We start from the raw sequence: 18,252 nt of genomic DNA on the forward strand, positions 1-18,252 counted from the left end.
TGAGTGATCTGCTTCATTCTTTAGGTATTTGGAGGGGATGTGGGCAGTTTTTTATGAATAGGGGTTTAAGCAGTGCTAGCCTACAGCTAGAACTCAGCTGCTTCAAGGATGCCTGGACTATTTAGTGGAAACTTGGTTTGTGCTGGTAATTAATGGTGGAATTTGGGATTCCTTRGTATGACTTCTATTTGCAAGTGACCTGTCATGCTACTCAGGGTAAGTCACTAATTTTTGTCCATCTTGTATGGCTTATCCAGTGTCCAGGTAGTAACAGACCTCAAATCACTCTGACTTCAGACATGTACTCAATTGTAATTGTACACATAATCTCCCAAATTCTTAAAACTTTGCAGCTGGACTTCAACAGTATAAAATCTAAGTTAAACTCCTGTAATGTTTTTAAGGACTGTAAATCTTGAATAGTGTTTGTAATAAGTTTTGGGAAACTTTGATTGACACTATGTGTATGGAAAATATTGTTCCAGTGGAATCATAGGTGATAATGACCCTTAAAATTATGACCTAGGCATGACATATGCCTATTTTTCTGTATCTCAGCATAATGGGATGAAAATAAATTCCTTAGTTTAATTCTGTTATTTACATTATCTAAAATATGTGTAGCATACAGACACAATAATGATGAATTTCTGTAAATTCACACCCCATCAACATTAGTGTGGTTGAACATGTCTGTTGTTTGCTTGGGGACATAAAGAGTCCTTAAATAGTAACATAAATACTCGATAGTCAGTAGGTTGTGTAAAGCCAGAGTTAGCTGAATTTAAATGGTTTGGTTATGTGTTTACAGTTCTAACAAAAAAATAGAGTCTTTCGGACTCTGCCGTTAATCCTGTAAATATGATAGAAACCTTATTTTCAGATAATACATGTATTATTTCCTAGATTTAAATTTATTTTCAGAAGTCTGTCCTTTGATAATTGTCTTATCCCAAAGGCAAAACAGGAATCCATTTTCATAGCAGTTGGAGTTCAGAGTTAAAATGTAGCATATTCTACATCTACTTATACACTCTAAATCTGATTGGTCTCTGCTTTAATTTCTCCCATACCTTACTCTCCTATAAGTCAACTAAAGTTGTGCAAAAATAAATAAAATAAATAAATAAATCAGTCAAATGAAATCTAATACTCCAAAGAAAGGGCTTAGCACATTTCTACACACCTGAGTGTGAGACAGTGACAAACTTCACTCATTGTTTGCTGAATTAAGTAATTGTTTTCATGTGTTACATGAAGTGCAGTGTATCTTGTCCACACACTTAACTGTTACTCCATTAAATTCATAGTATTAGTGTGCATATAAATGTGGTGCTGTGAGCCAAAGGAGGCTGCCAGCTTGGTGAAAGTTTTAAAAATCGTCTTATTGCAGGTGAAATTTAAAGATGTGATTGTTGGTGGTGGCAGACATTCAAGGAATCCCCACTCTCTTGAAACTTATTTTGGCCTGTTAAAGATAGATAGTGAAAAGAGGCCAGCATGGACAAGAGCAAGGAGGATCATCAGATCCACATTTTAACTATTTTATCAGGCTGTGCAAGTTTGTTCCAAAGGCAGTAGGAGATAGCTGCTCCCAAAGAAACATGTTCTCTGCTATCTCGAGCCCTGTTCATAGCTTGATGTTGTTTTTCACATCTTCTGCACTTCACCTAAATAAATCCAAGATACTCAGACTTCACTGTGAGCAAGGTGGATTTTATCCTTTGTGAGCAGTTTTAAATTTACTGTGGCAAGTTGTAGTCACCATAATTATTATATGCCTGGGATTCTCCACCTTGTTAGCAGGGAAGTGCCTTGACTAATGCTCTGTCACAYCCTCCAGTTGTAAGTCTTCTGCTGGCTCTGCTTACCTGTGTACAACGTGCATGTTTCACACCTCGGTTTATACAGAAAGTAGTTCCCCACTGCAGGCACTGAACAACTGCAGAAATCTAATTCCACTGTGAGCATTTGTACTATTCAAAATCAGATCCATCATTCAGTAGTTGTATGACCACTATAAAAAATGGCAGTACTTCCTACAGTTGGAATTTGAGGGCAATACTAACCTGCGGCTGTTCTTCCTTGGAAGTGATGCAGTTGTTTCATAGCCATGCATTGACTTCAAAGATCGATCTGTCCTTGGTTTTAATCTTCCTCCTCCCTCTCTCCCTGCCTCTCCCATTGACCCCTTCCTATGTGAGAAGAACTAACTGCTGCTGTGTTTGTTTGTTGATAAAGATGCAAACCAGGAATAAAGGGACGGCAGTGTGATCAGTGTAGTCCTGGTACTTACGGTTTCCCAAACTGCGCTCCATGTAATTGCAACAGAGGCGGAACAGAATCAGATGTTTGTGATCCCCAGACAGGAATTTGTCTCTGCAAGGTTAGATAAATCAAATTACTTCTGCATTCATAAACATCATTTGCACTTCAGTGACTATTTTTTATTTAATTGGGTAAATAAAGTGAGTTTATCACCAGGTTTTCAGTAAGAATTAATCTGAACAGAAACACCCCACCGTGCAGTAACTGCATAGATTATCATGACTGCAGGTAAGTGCAGTTTTTTAATGAGCTCACTATCTGAGAGTTTCACAGGTGGTCATCATCTTTGCAGGAGGTTAAGGTGCACCAAGCAGATGCTCAGTGATTCACTGAGACAGTCTGTACACCACACACTCATCTGCTTTATGCATCTGCACCTCAGTTTTTGGATGTTAACCGAATCCCATGCTTTTCTTAGCCATGTTTTGCCAGTTGACATTTCACCACATCATTATATCCAGGAAGTCTTCTTTTGTGGTGATTTGCATAATTGAATGTGATAAATGTGAACTTTCACAAGCAACCGTTTATATTGTAGGTTTGGAAAACCCAGCAGGAGGGTTTTGGCAGGGAAGTTACAGCTGTCTCTGACTAATATTTATTACTCTGCAGTTCACTTAATATGCTGGAAAACTCATAGCTAAGCAGCTCATGACTAAGGTAGATTTAAAGAAGTCAGTTTAGTTTTCTTTTGGAATGTGGTGTTTACAGACAAGCATACATTTTTATTTCTGCTTCCATATATTTAAATAAATATTCTGTCAGAAAATTTGCTTTATGTGCAAGTTTTCATAGAATCAGTAAGGCTGGAAGGGACCTCAGGAGAGCGTCTCATCCAACCCCCCTTGCTCAGCGGGATCACCTAGAGCACCATTAACACAAGGAAAATTCTAAGAATTCTCTCAACTGTGCCTTAACAGGAGAATGTTGAAGGTGCACGTTGTGATGTTTGCCGACCAGGATCATTTTATCTAGATCCTTATAATCCCAAGGGATGCACCGCTTGCTTTTGTTTCGGGGCAACCAACAGCTGTCGCAGCACAAATCTTCGTAGAAACAAGGTATATTCAATATTTTTTTCTTTGCTGTCATGAATCTGTTTTTTTTTCCCATTAAGGAAATGCCAGATTTCTTTCAAAATTGAAATGATATTTTACTAGATGCTAAAGATGAGAAATATTCTGCAAGAAATAGTTCAGATTATGGTGCAGCCTCATTCAGACTTCTGTATAGTCTGAAAGTGGCTTTCAGTAGAGACAGACTTTTTCACCTATTTGCTTACGAATCACTAGTTGCTTACAAGTTAGTAGCTGGAACAATTGAGCTGGCCATCTGCTGTTTTGGCTTCAGACATCAGCTCATCATTAAAGTCAATGGTCTCCTTCAAGACACTTTAATAAGCACGTGTCATTTTCCATCTCTATATCATAGACACATTTTGAAACCTAAGAAATGTGTGAGAAATACCATAGAGACTATAAAAATACTAATTGTTCTTCTTCCTTCCCTATATAACAAAAAAGGAAATTACATGAAGGAGAAAAGAAAAGGAGGAGGAGATGGTAAATGTGATATATTTAAGTAACAAAGGCATAAGTGAGTGATAGAAGTAATGTAAGGTGACTGAAGACTGAAAATAAGGAACAACTGCCTGAAACAGTGCAAGAGAAAGTGAAAAGTAGAGTCCTCAAATGTTGGATATGGAGTTTGGTTTAGGCTTACACATATACTCAATGTAATCCAGATTGTGGCACTTTATAAGGAAAGGATATAAATCTGCCCTTGGTGAAGTCAGTGGCAAACTTCTGTTGGCCTTAGGAAGCTTTCATTGAGTGGTTGCCTGTCCTCACCAGAGCCTGTTCTTGAACACATGTCTATCTTTTTGTCATATTGCTTTGTAAACTGTTCTGATCCATATACATTATGCTTTCTTTCCAAGACCGTAATGATAAATAACAGGATGTCTGGTCTTTCATGAAAAAAAAAAAGCTGAATTGAAATGTATAGCAGTAAAGAGCCAGAATTTTAGGCTGTAGTACCTGCCTCCCTTTAATATCCTACCATATTGCCTCCTTCCCCGTTATCTTACCTTATTACTACAGGTCCAGGTTTTGTCTTTTTGGTTAGTGTCTTTTACATGATTTTGGAATGAACATAAAAATACAGCTGCAAATTATGACCTTGTCACTAAATTAATTACTAATCACCTCCATAAGGATTATGTCTTAATGTGACTGAAGACAGAATTTAATTCGTAGCTGACTAACCAAATGCCTGCATCCCAGTAGCTTTGGCACATCTGTCCCACTTATGCTCTCTTTTGAGGTCCTTGCAACATCTGTTGTGTAAAGGCTTTAGGCTAGCTCTAAAGGGATTGAATTTAATTCTCAGGAAATTATAGAGTCAAAACATTTTTGCCTCATTAGTTGATCCTGGGAAAGTATAAAACAAGCTTTTATTTCCTTTATGTGTTTTCATTAGTTTGTGGACATGAGGAACTGGCGCTTGGAAACAGTGAATAGAAACACTGACATTCCAGTAACCTTCAATCCAGTCAGTAATAGTGTAGTGGCTGATGTTCAAGAATTGCCTACTTCAGTGCATAGTTTGTACTGGAAAGCACCACCATCTTACCTGGGACAGAAGGTAAGTGACACCTAACTCATCTGCTTTTGTATTAAATATTAATTTTTTGCTAACACAATTGATAAAATGTTTACTTCTCTATTTTAGATACATATATCTCTCTTCCCCGAATAGATTATTACTCTTCTCCTCTGACCTGCCAGGAATCACAACATTTGACTTCTGAGTACTGTGTTAAAATTATAACCAAAAATATAGAATTAATAGTCTTTCTAGGTGTCAGAGTGATATTTATGTGAACAACATGGTCAAAGCTATGCTTGGAACCGATACTTTGAGATGCTTTTGTGAAACTCAGAACACACAGAGCTTGCCAATGCCAGAGTACCCTTTAGACTCCCTAAGAATATCTTCTGGTAGACTTCCAAAGGCATAAAAGGTGATTAAGTACTCAACGACCAATGAAAATGCCCTTCTCTGTTTTTGATGTGTTGCTGAAAAGACTGATTAAAAGAAGGAGTGAAAGGTCTAAAGATGTGTTATTTGGTTGTGTGACACCAGTACTATATTTTTTGCTCATTAACTGTACACTTAGCTCTTTGTGTCAGGTAAAGTTTCCATGAAGGGAAGAGCAGCACCTGATAGCTGGACCTGTTTAGCCTGGAGAAGAGAAGACTGAGGGGGGATATTATCAATGTCTATAAGTACCTAAAGGGAGGGTGTTAAGGGGGTAGAGTTAAACTCTTTTCAGTTGTCCCATGTGACAGGACAAGAGGCAATGGGCAGAAATTGAAGCACAGGAAGTTCCGCCTGACCGTGAGGTGGAATTTCTTCACTGTGAGAGTGACGAAGCACTGGACCAGGTTGCCCAGAGAGGTTGTGGAGTCTCCTTCTCTGGAGATATTCAAAGCCCACCTGGATGCAAGGACCTGTGTAACATGCTCTAGGTGACCCTGCTTGAGCAGGGGGGTTGGACTAGATGAGGTTGGACTAGATGATCTCCAGAGGTCCCTTCCAACCTTACCAATTCTATGATTCTACGATTGTACTATTTTCTAATCTTTGTATTCTTTTAATTACTTGCTACTTTTCCTATTCGTGCATGGAAGCAGTCCATTACTAACAGTTTCAGCATTAGTGTTTCAGCCTGGGGTTTATATTGGCCAGGTGGACTTTCTAATGCTTGCTTACAGGCTCAGTGTCCCCAGTTCTATTTGCAGCTCTAACAGTGTCTATAGCTGTTAGCTAGCTACTGTAGGCAATATAGGCTTTTCAGATGCAATCCTCCTATCACAAAAGAGAAAAGTAATGGGATAGACACTATCGTATTAAAGATGGTACAGTGTGTGAAGTTCTTAATTTCATTTTAAGGAGTACAGCAGTATATTTCATTCTGCTCCTATGCGCAGCAGTAAGTATCTTTCAAACTGATTAAAGAGCACATTTGGTTAGGGTGCTTTTTGTTATTTTTAAGAGATTTTTTTTCAATAGCTATTATTTTCTAAAGAAGTTTCATTAAAAATATATATTTTGTTTACTGCTATAGTGTTAAACAAAAGGACTTTTGTTATTCCCATAATGAAACGTAAACCAATCAATAACCCTCTAAGCACAGCTACAAAGAACAGTGCTATATTTTTTTATGTTGCTTATAAGAGTATCAAACCAGGCATGTCATGACTTGCATTTATTTACAGTGACAACACTGTAAATAAAATAGTTCTATTTTGACTCTGCTTTTACCTCCTGTTATGTGTAAGTATATATTTTAGCAGGCATGGTCTGTATCATGATGCTAGTTTTACAACCAGCAAGTTTCCTAATCATTTCATTGTGTTCTGGAAATTTCAGTGTTTAGTCTATTTCCAGTAACAACATCTCATTTGGAAAATGTGAACAAGATCACTACAGACGTTTTTCAATATATGGAGACCAAAAACACTGTTTTCATTATCTTAAACATTTTAACTACTTCCACTGAAACATTAATAATTAGTAGAGTATATTTTTCTGTATATATCTTTTGTTTAAAAAGTCTAAACGGAATCAAATGTAAAATCTATAAGCTAACTCTCACTGAGAAATTCAGACAACATATATTCCCAGTTTTCTGTTCTTGTAGATTTTGAACATACTATTTAATGCTATTTAACACTATTTAATCCTATATAATGCACTGCTAATGTTATAAATAAATAGTATACATATAGAATACAGAGGATAGCTTGTAAGACTGATATTTTTCTATTTCCAAAGATACTTCTTATGCAGAAAGAAGCTGTCTGTAATTACCATTTTATAGAGCAGAGATCAGAAGAAGTTCTGTCTGCTGGGAGGTGGGACAAAAATTTCCTAATTAGAATCAGATTTGTCATAAGCTTAGAAATTGCTTTAGACATGCTCAGATTGACTTCTCTTTTTGATCCACGGCTGTTTGTGGGGTATACACTTCCCGTTTCATTGTCACTCTGGTGTCTGTTCTTGATCAGCAGAATCTGTCCTGTAGAATCTGGGTAAGAACATTCATGTGAATGTGTGATTTCCCCATGACACAGCTGACATGAACCTAGATGTTAAAAAAAAAAAAAAAAGAGGTGCAGATGACCTTCCAGAGAACAATAACAACTACTGCTTATAAAGTGCTGCCAGATAGACAAAGTAAACAAATTAAAAAGTAATTTCTTCCAAGCAACATGTATTTGCATATTTGGTCTAAAGAACAAAGCGTGAACATACTATTTACAGTGCTGAATGAAGGAGTAAACTTGAATACAAATTTATATTAATATCCAGCATAGTGAAGTAAAATATTTCTATTCTTGAATATTTTATTGTAGCTTTCTTCATATGGTGGCTACTTAAGTTACCAAGTGAAATCATTTGGCTTACCTAGTGAAGGCATGGTTCTTCTGGATAAGAGACCAGATATACAACTGACAGTAAGCCTTATACTATTATTTTTTCTTTCAAGCAATTCTAGTACTATGAATTTTTCTATTACCCCACAGCTATGGTAAATTTTGCTCCTGTAGTGTGCTTAACTTTTACAGCAACATGCTGCATTTCTACAAAAGTGATTTTACTGCATTTTGCTCAAAGTCATCAACACACCTATTTCTGTTGCCAGAGTAACATATTATTAAGCATAACTGACCTGAGAGCAAATAAAAAGTTAAAAATTGCAAAATATGTCCTGGATTCCATGTGTAGTTAATCTCATTTTCTTTGAAAATTTTCTTCAACGTAAAATTAAATGTAATTATAAGCCTCTGATGGACTAAAGTAAAAGTGCATTTTAGGTTAAATGCTTTTTAATTTAGCTAGATGAAGGCCAAAACTGGAACCTCATTTTTTTTTATTTAAATTCCCAAATGAGTAGTTTTGTTTCTTCAGGGTATTAGAAATATTAATTCAGTCTTTGGGGATTCTCTTTGGAAAATATGCTTCATGAAGTATTTCTGTAGTATCCCACTTGTTTGTGCTTCAGGGTATAGGGTCAAAGAGTGTTGCTCAGTCCAATTTCATTTTTACTTCCCTTTTCACGCTAACAAAAAAATTTACACTATAGGCAAGCTCTAAAGATGATATCAGAAGGCAGCTGCTTTTCTAACAGGAAAGGAAGGGCAGCAAAAGAGACTATTTGCAAAGGCAAAACAGAATAACTAGTTCCTGTAAAAATTGGCATGCATTAATTTAATTATCTCAATGTTTTATCTGAAAGCAATGAGGTTAATAGGGCAAAAACAGGGAAAAGCCTACTAACAGTAGAACACAGTGCTTTCTATACTACTTTGCTGACAAAATGACGTACAGTTTTGCCAGTGTTAGTTGTTATCCCCCCAAATGTCTGGATTAATGTGCTTCACCAACATCTGAATGCTTTATCATAAAAAATAGTGAAATGATAATGTGATATCCTCATTCTCACACAGGGCCAGCAAATGAAAGTAGTTTATGTGGATCCTAACAACCCACTGCCTGACCGTCAATATTATGGCCGTGTACAGCTTGTTGAAGTAAGACATTAAAATGGAATGGCCTGATTTTCCTAGTTTATAAGAGTCTATTTCAAATGCCTTCCCTTTTCTTCTCTGAGGTACATAAAAATAAGCCAGTAATCTGTGCAAAAATACTAAATATTTGATAATGTTAATGAATAAAAATTTAAATGCTGTAGATTTTAAATATAAAAAGAAATTTCTCTTTACTGCTACATTGAACTGGTTGAACTGATTCTGATTCATGCCACCTAATTTTAGTACCTTTAAGATAGGCATATTGTCCAATCTAGTACCCAGCACTCCTTCTGGAGTCAGTGGAGTAATACTCCACTGTATTGGAGTGTTACTGGAAGTGGAAGATGATTCATCCCAGCCCCAGACCTGTACTTAATAGAGATGGAATGAATTGTTATCTGTCTTCCTCCTCAAACGCTAAAAGGAGTCTACATTATTTCTGTCCCATGTATGGGCAACAAAGATAATATTTCTTTAAGTCAAATTCCATTTTCAGTTAGGCTGTGTGAAGGCAGCCCTGAAAGATTTGACTTTTAGGACTTCGCTTATTTTTTATTTTTAAAAATAAAATAATTTTTCTATAGCCTTTTTTGATTTGGTGAATGACCCCTGAAGAAATTTGGATGACTGAGAAGGAATCCTCACTATTCTGATCTTAGGACAAATTCTTGATACTTCAAAGTCTCATGTACCTTTCCTGATATCAACATCTCTTGGGTCTCTGATTTCACTTTCTGTCTATTGAACTATTTCTTGATTATCTTTCCTTCTATCTTTCTAGCTAGCCACACAAGAAACTTCTCTACCACTTTTCTTTTTGCAGCACATACCAGTTGATTCTAGATATTTTTCTCAGATATTTTGTAGTCTTTTGGGAGCTGGCATATACTATCAGTTACTACTAAACATGCAAAGTACATTGTGTCCTTTTTTATGCTCATTATTCTTCTCCTACCTGTTCTGTGTTTACATTAATGATTCTTATTTTCCTGAGCAATATTTCCCCCCACAGTGCCTGAGACTATAGGGATCTATTCTATTTTTTTCTATTTTCTGCCACCTTGTCTTCTCTAGAGATACTCTTTTGAAGAAACTGCAGGGGGTCATTTTGTATCCTTAATGTACAGGGAAACTTCAGACATTCTAGCAGCAATAACCTTGTATCCAGAGAAGAACTAATGGTGATCCTGTCTAGACTAGATGGTTTACACATCAGAGGCCTTTACTTCACGGAGACTCAGCGATTAACCCTTGGTGAGGTTGGGCTGGAAGAAGCCACCAACACAGGAAGTGGCAGCATTGCGTACAATGTAGAGACATGCTCCTGCCCTCCTGAGTATGCTGGTGACTCATGTCAGGTAGGAAATGTTTGCGTCCGTTCTGTACCATTATCTTCTGTCTTGCCTGCAGCTATACATACTGGTTTAGTTAGAGAAATAAACTAGTTATTAAAATACTTAAATATGCTTCTTCTAAGTGTGTGTACTTCTGATGGCTCAGTTACTTTCACAGTCTAAGTAGCTCTGTAGGATATTCAACTCTTGATTGCTTTGCAGAACTGTAAATATCATTTTACACGTATAAAGTGCTGCAATAAGGAATTATCTATTGCCCTATGAAAGGCTGAAGAATCTCTATCTCTACTTACTTTAATGGAAAGAAGGTCAGAGCTGACTTAATCAATGCCTGTGAGACCCGAAACATGGAGAAGGTTCAAGGAATGGAACCTGAGCCTAGATAATTCTAGGCATTTTCCTGGTTTGTTGGGGTGGCTAACATTTTCCTATTTTTATAGGAGAATATTTTAAAATTTAAGTTGTCCATATTTGCAAAGTATTTGGAAATGTTTTTGTGAAAAATGGTCTGAAAATTACAGAGTAATACTATTAGCTGAAGAATGGTGAAATCCTAGCCTCAGTTATATATCCTGCTGCAGCCAGTTGTTCCTGCGGCTGTAAATCTTTTGGCTGTCACTTTGCTTAGCTCAGAGCTCGACTTCCCATGCATTCATACCCAAGGTAACATAAAAAGTAGTGCAGAGATAAGCAGTGTTCAGAGTGCACAAAATATGAGGCATTATTGTTTGAGAAAATGGCTGAGGGTTACCATAAAGCAGCAATAGCTGTACTAACCTTGAAAATATTTTTGAAATGAGAATGAAAGAATAATATCTAGACCAGAGCAGCTGCAGAGAGACTGATCAAACTGCCATTTACAGTTGACTTACGTCTCTCATGTATGTCCACTACTCAGGAACTATTCATCATCTGCTGAATATAATTTTGGGAATATTTCTAGAAAATAATTTTTCACATGTTTGATTCTGTGCCACATGCAAATTGATGAACATTGACTGAAATTTCTACTCCCATTCTGTTGTTTACAGCATACTGTCTTTATATACTAGGGGGTATTTTTACATAAACTGGTGAAAATACGTAGCCCAAAGGAAGTGATCAAGACACAAAGCTGTATAGTTCATAAGTGCTGTATGTTTATGCAGCATTACTCATTCAGTGATTTACTATTCTAATCATCTAGCTCTGTCTGACTGCTTTAGGTGGGGAGAAGGTGATGCCTGCCACACCCTAAGTTAGGTATATATTGAGCTACAGGAATTGCAGAGTTATTTTTTAACCTCAGGAACTGTAATGTGTGCTGTACTACTTGACTCACATACAGACTTTAAAGGTGGGGCCCATCACAGCACATAGCCTCATTAATCTGAGTCAGAAGCTTAAGACTAAGGGAGAGTGTAAGAGAACATTTGAATACTGAAAGTACAGTGTATGTTAACAGTTGAGCTAAAGAAAAATGATGGCCAAAACACAGAGGCTAAATAATGTAGAATGGCTAGTTGTCATTTTAGCAGCCATGGGGCACTGTTTTGCACAAGATATGCAACAGAAGTTATCATTTCCTCATCTTCAGAAGAGAAGTCAGCACCAACAAGTTCAAAGAGATTTTAACCTGAGACAGGTAATTTATTCATTTTCTTTTCCTTGCTTTCTTCCTTCTTTCCCTTTGTTTTTAAATGAACTGATTTTATAACAACTTATACATTATTTAATGTAAGAGTAATCTGAAGGATAATCTTATATCTCAAATTATTTTGCTAAGAAAAGTACATGAAACAAAAGTTTCATTTAAATTGTTATTTACTTGAAAACAATCAGCTTGAAGTCCTAAGCACTTCAAGGTATCTAGAGCTTTACCTTCATGTGGAATAAATATTTCAATATTAAGAATATTATTTCTAAAATAAAGTTCTCAGTACTCCAAATGTACTATTCAAGGAGAGCATAAATAGGAAAAAAGAAGAAGCTGTATAGACATGTCCAAATGCATTTGAATATATTTCTAAAATTAATTGTTCATTTTGCTTTCCAAAAAGAGACTTCAGCAAGTCAAATTTATATTCACCAGTGCCAGTATTTTACTTAGTCATGCTCTTTAATGTATTTCAAGCCCTGGCTTCTTCAGAAGTTATATATACTGACCCCTTGTTGTTTAGGGAACATATTCACCATTTTAAAAATGTATCTGAAAAAAACTCAAGAGAGGGTGCATATTCTGAATTCAGTCTTTGCTTGCACTGAAGTCAATATTAAAAGAACTATTGATGATATTAGTATTCTGCATATTTTTTTCATTTATCCCATATATGGAGAAGGCAAAGATGCTATTTGCATCTGGTTTAAATAGCTCAATATTCCTTTTGAGATCTGCTTTGGGAGAGGTGAATTTTTTTCATCTGGTATTTTGTATGGTTGATAAATACACTAGTTAGTTCTGTCCCTGCACAAATGCTTGTGCTTCAACCAACTGAAACATGACTTGAGGCTCAGTCCTGCAAACCATTTGTTCTTCAGATTACTCCCACCAATCTAGGTAGAGCAATTGCTATGAGAAAAGATTTATGGACTTCTAAGTTCAACTGTCACTTTAGATATGAATGTCATTGGGGCCAGCCTCTAATTGTGATATACGGGTGAGGCACAAGTACAGTGCAGGACTATATTGCCTGAGGCGAGAATTTGGGAGGTATTTGCTTCATGAGAGCACGGCTTTCTCCCTGCTTCATTATAAGCTGTAATCTTCATTACACTGCACCAGCTTAGTTACTAATGAAAAGGAGCTTGAGGAAGAAAAGCAAGGGTAGACTTATATTTGGTCAATTTTATTGTGATTAGTGTGGCAGAAGACCTAGGAGAATGTTAAGCAGAAAATGTGCGCATGAATATTTGAATTGGTCTGTATTTGGGAAGGCTCCGTGCCCAGGAAGAATTCCCTGTACTTTCACTTCCTCTGAACCCATGCCAAGCAAGAATCTGTTTTTAACATATTAGTTTCTACCTACCTGGTATAGGTTAACAAACTTAATGGCAGTGTCTCTTGTTTCATTCAAAATGCTCCTCTGGTTCAGCCCTGTTTAAAGTTGGTTTTGATCTGACGTGCTATATTTCTGTTTATGTGCTTGCAATGGCTGAACATTCTTTTCATACTTTTCAGGTCTTTGGGACAAGCCTGTACTTAGAAACTAAACCACTGTATGTTTTGTAAGATCCATCTAGCTATGCCTAAGTGTGACTTCATATAGCTCCAGGTAGACTTGTTTTGGAAGTTACGATAAATTCATGTAAAAAATATCTCATTAGAAGTACTTCCAAAGAATACGCTGTAGTTAAATTATTATCAAGAGTTCATATAATCACTACCTAATATATGAGATTTCCATATATTCTTCTTTGAGTACACTCTAGTATGAATCTATATCCAAATCTTTTTTTGTGGTTTAAAGGTCATATTCATCTTTGTACATAGCCACAGGAAATGCTCAGGGGTTAGAGTCAAAATGGTGAAATGCTGAAATCCTCACAACCACAAAATGCAGAGCATAAAGTTCAGATGCTTAGGCTGAAACTGCTTCAGCTCCATTCTTTGCCATTTACTGGTTAAAACATTTGTTACTTAAACAGTAATATCAGCTTAGAAGAGTTTATCAGGAAGTGTATACCTCCACTACTCTTTAGGAATAGCAACAATTTCCCATCCCATAACCTGTGAATACTTTCTTTTCATCAACTTTCACCATTTTTTTCCTCTCTTCCTGCCTCTGCCTAGGAATGCAGCCTTGGATTTTATCGTGAAAATCAGGGATTATTTACTGGACGCTGTGTTCCCTGCAACTGCAACGGAAATTCAAATAGATGTCAGGATGGTTCTGGAAAATGTATTGTAAGTAAAATATTAATGTTGAAGAAATGACTTTGAAAAAAAAAAGAAGAAAAATATTCACCTTACTACAGGATGAGCTATTGTCATCTTGCTAGTATTGTCATCTTGCTAACAGCTAAAAATAATCCTTGCATACCTCATTCTTTATGTCTTGTACTGTAAATGAGTGTAAGTTCCAGTTTTGCATATGCTTCCATGTATATTTGTTGTATCTATTACTATAGGTAATTAGAATTGTTTATATCCTTGTTCTGATTTCTTCTTTCCTCTATAGTCTTTGTTAGGTCATGGTACAAAAAGACGCCAAATTAAGCACATATGTGTTTGCAATTCATTTTAATAAATATGGAGTCATACTGTGGCATATGCAGTATAGTTTTGTGCATGTAAGTTCAGATTTATAAATACTGACCAGTAGTACATTCATGCATAGTATAGTCTTTGCAGAATAATATCATTTTAATCAGCATCAGTAAATCTCCACTAATCTTAATTTACAGCTAGATGTATTTAAAAGTATTAGAGTAAATAAAATAAATGGAATAAAAGTTAGGTTAAAGATACAGCAGGACAGATTCTGCTCCCTGACACACCATATTAAGTCTAACGCAGCCTCGTCAGAGCTGATCAGCCCTGGTAGCAATGAAAAAGTGACTTTTGGCCAACCGTAGTTCTCTAGCTTACATCTGTGACACTTGTTTAAACTGTTCTGAAAAATTCCCACTTAAACCTTTTCACTAATTTTTACTTATTGTGTAAACACAAACCTTTACCAAAATCTTTCTATGGTTTATTTTCTGTGTTATTTCTTCCTTGTTCAGTCTGAATCCACTCTGCCCATGGTGCATTCCTTTGCATTATGCAACAGTCCTGACTTTGTCTCTACCCACCCTGTTGCTTGAATGGAAGCTATAAGCCAATTCAGCATATTCTAGGGAATGACTTACAGTCTGCTTCTGTAATGAGGCAGGGCAGGCCATGACAGGAAACTACTGCGGCAGATCTGTAAAGATGAGAGAGTTCTACTTCAGATGAAAATTGTAAATCAAAAAAAAAAAAAAAAAAAAAAAAAAGCACTTTTCCCTCCCAAAGTGTGTGGTTTAGGTTTCTCTTTATCCCTCTTTTCCACCATTAGATTAACTTTCAGATAGATGGATCTAAATCAACACTTGGCCCTGAGACAAACTTTAGGGTGAGCAAAGTTATCCAGGATAATGCAGTGAAAAGTAAAACACAAACAGCCTGATTTATATTACTTTATGAGCCTCCACCTAATAAGAATTGAATTTGTCTCGTGCTGTAGAGGAACCATGTCACAAAGACCTGTAGCAGTGCAGAGAAGGCAGAGAGACTTCCCACCATGGAGCGGTTGCGTTTCGTACCCAGAGCACGGGGCTTGCTCACTTGGCCTCCCGCTTCCCGCTCCTCACCAGCAGCACTGGCCCCCAATACCTTCACGTGGCAGCTTCTCTGCCGTTATAGCTTCCATAGGAGGCTTTGCTCGGCTCACCCTGACTCTTTCCTCTGTGGGAGCAGGGCAGGCCTCCTCAGCTCAGGCAGTGTCCTGTTGCTTGGTGGTGGGGTGAGAGGGTTGCAGGGCTGCACTCCTGAATGTGGAGGAGGAGAAGAACAAGAAGAGATGGAGAAGAAGTTGCCCTTCTAGCACAAATTAGACTTTTTTGTCCCAGTGGTCCYTGCTTTTCCTCTTCAAAGGTTCATTGCCTTTGCTGCAGCATGCTGCTGAGACTTCCTCATCCTCTGATGTGTTGTTTCATGTCACATAACCCCATATACATGGGCATCTCCCCTGTGAGCCTGACACACTGAGTAGTGGCATCCTGTTGCATATGAGTCCTTGGGGTTCGAGTGAGAGTTTTCCTTTCAGAGTTTGTAATACTTGACTGTTTGGAAAGGCTGTGACACTAGGGTGTCTGTGCTCTCGCATCCTATGCAAGGCCCAATGAGACTTGAAGAAAGACCCCTGAGGGAGTTGCTGATCTGGCTTCCTGCCTTAGGAACACTGGATTATGCCCTCCATTCTTTATATGCTATGTAGCTAGAGGGAAGTAGGGCACATTGTGTAGCTTTCATATGAAAAGTTTCTTGATTTATATTTGGATTTACTTCCATTTCAAGGAAGTATTAAATCCATTGTTATTTCCAAGGCAGTATTAAATACTTCTCTTTTACTCTTTTGCTGTTGAATTTCTCTTCAGGTTTACCCAAATTTACAGTAACAATTAAGAAACCAGCTGAATTTTCCATGAGCTTTTTGCAGGAAAATATTCACTTTTTTTTTAAGAGATGGCATTTTAAAATGGTTCTTCTTATAAACTTAAGATCTTCATATTTCTTTAGCTTGCCCTAATAAAATGACCCATAGTCATTGTGAACTGAAGGTTTGCCTGTTCCATTCCAGAGCCTTTCATAAATGAGCCACAAATTTAATTCTTTAACCAAAACCAAAACAAAGTATGGGTTAATTTGTGCAGAGGCTGTAGGAAGACTTGTTGATGGGTTGAGGGAATCTTGGTATGAGGAGATGTGGAWGAGAATGGATTACAAGAGGAGATGGAAACGACAGAACTGATTCTCATCTGAAGGGGGAAAATTGTGTTTCTGCAGCAAGTCATGGTGCTAGGACTTTTAACCGTGGCTCTAAGCTGTCCRAGTTTCCTGAAATAGATGTGCAGTCAGTCTGCTCAGTGACTGCCTCCAGCCAGTTGCCCACTTTCTCTTTTCATCTTTCACTTTGTTAGTACACCCCCAGCTTTGTGGGTTGCTGAATTCATCTGTTGCACATTGAAGTTGTGAAGAAAACAGTTGTGGAACTAGGAGTGTGAACACCTCGAGTTTTGGTTTCATGGAGTTTTTATGACTGCTCACCAATGCATTTGAACACTTCTATTGTAAATGAACATCTCCTTAGTTAAAGGAAAAGTAATTTGGTCATCCTCCCCCCARTAAGATACAGATGTGTGTGATATTCAGACAACAGCAGGAATAAGAATGTTTCTAAAAAAAGATATAATTTCCATCCATTTTATCATGGAAAACGATATAGTTTTTTTTGCCAGCATTCACTTTTCATTATTCATTGCAGTTAGCAAATTAAAAACAAGTTACATGTGTACTGGGGAAGATACATGAAATTCAAATCTAATCAGAATATACCAAGAGAGTTAGTTTTGGAAATAATTTCATGGGATTTTTTAAGAATATATTTSGACTCAGTTCACTGCATGCTTTTAAGTCGTGTCTGCCTTCTAATTTGTGTTAAGATGCAAAATTTAAAGTTACATTTAAATCTTGTGATTTTTTTAATGGCTGCCATTGAAATATCCAGATATAGAGAATGCATTACAGAATTTTCCTAACAAACTACATATGTGACTGAATTCCTTTAAAATACGTTTAATATTGATTATTTATCTGTTGTTCTTCCACAGTACTGAGTAAAATGGGCTTTCTACAATTAGAGAATGACAGAAACCAATCTACCTTGATAGTGAAGGCAATTTGGCAATAATGCTCTATTATGTGGAAGGGAAAAAACATCCTTAGAGTTTCTGAATAGATGGACTATAATTTTTTAAGTAACTATAGAACCATATAGAATGGGAAGGCACTGTTAACCATCTCGCTTCTTTCCTCTTTAAGAACTGTCAATATAATACTGCTGGGGAGAAATGTGAGCGCTGCAAAGATGGTTATTTTGGAGATGCCACTCAAGGTTCCTGTCGGCCGTGCCCTTGTCCATATACAAACAGGTACTGTAAAAGGTCCTGAAGCCAAACAGAATGAAAAGGGGAGAAATGTAGGATGTAAGTTATCTTTAATCTCATGTTTTTTACCATTACACTCGGCCAGATCTCTTTAGCATAGAGGAAATAAGTGRCAATGATGAAAGAAGCCTTCTCTATAAATTCAAAAATTTTAGTAAGATGCAAAAATAAATTAGAAAATTAACACTCATACGGAYATATCTACTTTTCTGAAAGATTATACTGTCTCATCAAGTGGAAGCTCCGTTTGAACTGCAAATGGAATTCAGTAATATTTTACTGACCTAGAAAAAATTAAA

At 36.8% G+C, this 18,252-nt stretch overlaps 1 protein-coding gene across 1 annotated transcript in view; it reads left to right on the forward strand.

Annotated features, from left to right (window-relative positions):
- The window catches only part of LAMA3 (laminin subunit alpha 3), a 122,645-nt gene that overhangs the window by 71,832 nt on the left and 32,561 nt on the right, over nucleotides 1-18,252 (forward strand). The window contains exons 33-40 of the mRNA XM_085319328.1: nucleotides 2,242-2,386; nucleotides 3,249-3,389; nucleotides 4,810-4,974; nucleotides 7,752-7,853; nucleotides 8,847-8,930; nucleotides 10,058-10,288; nucleotides 14,055-14,168; nucleotides 17,829-17,938. Of these exons, the coding sequence (XP_085175454.1) occupies nucleotides 2,242-2,386; nucleotides 3,249-3,389; nucleotides 4,810-4,974; nucleotides 7,752-7,853; nucleotides 8,847-8,930; nucleotides 10,058-10,288; nucleotides 14,055-14,168; nucleotides 17,829-17,938 (1,092 nt within the window). The remainder of the gene's footprint in view (nucleotides 1-2,241; nucleotides 2,387-3,248; nucleotides 3,390-4,809; nucleotides 4,975-7,751; nucleotides 7,854-8,846; nucleotides 8,931-10,057; nucleotides 10,289-14,054; nucleotides 14,169-17,828; nucleotides 17,939-18,252) is intronic.

This window comes from Rhea americana, unplaced genomic scaffold (assembly GCF_003343005.1).
Source record: "Rhea americana isolate MKP2758 unplaced genomic scaffold, rheAme1 scaffold_58, whole genome shotgun sequence".
Lineage (NCBI taxonomy): Eukaryota > Metazoa > Chordata > Aves > Rheiformes > Rheidae > Rhea > Rhea americana.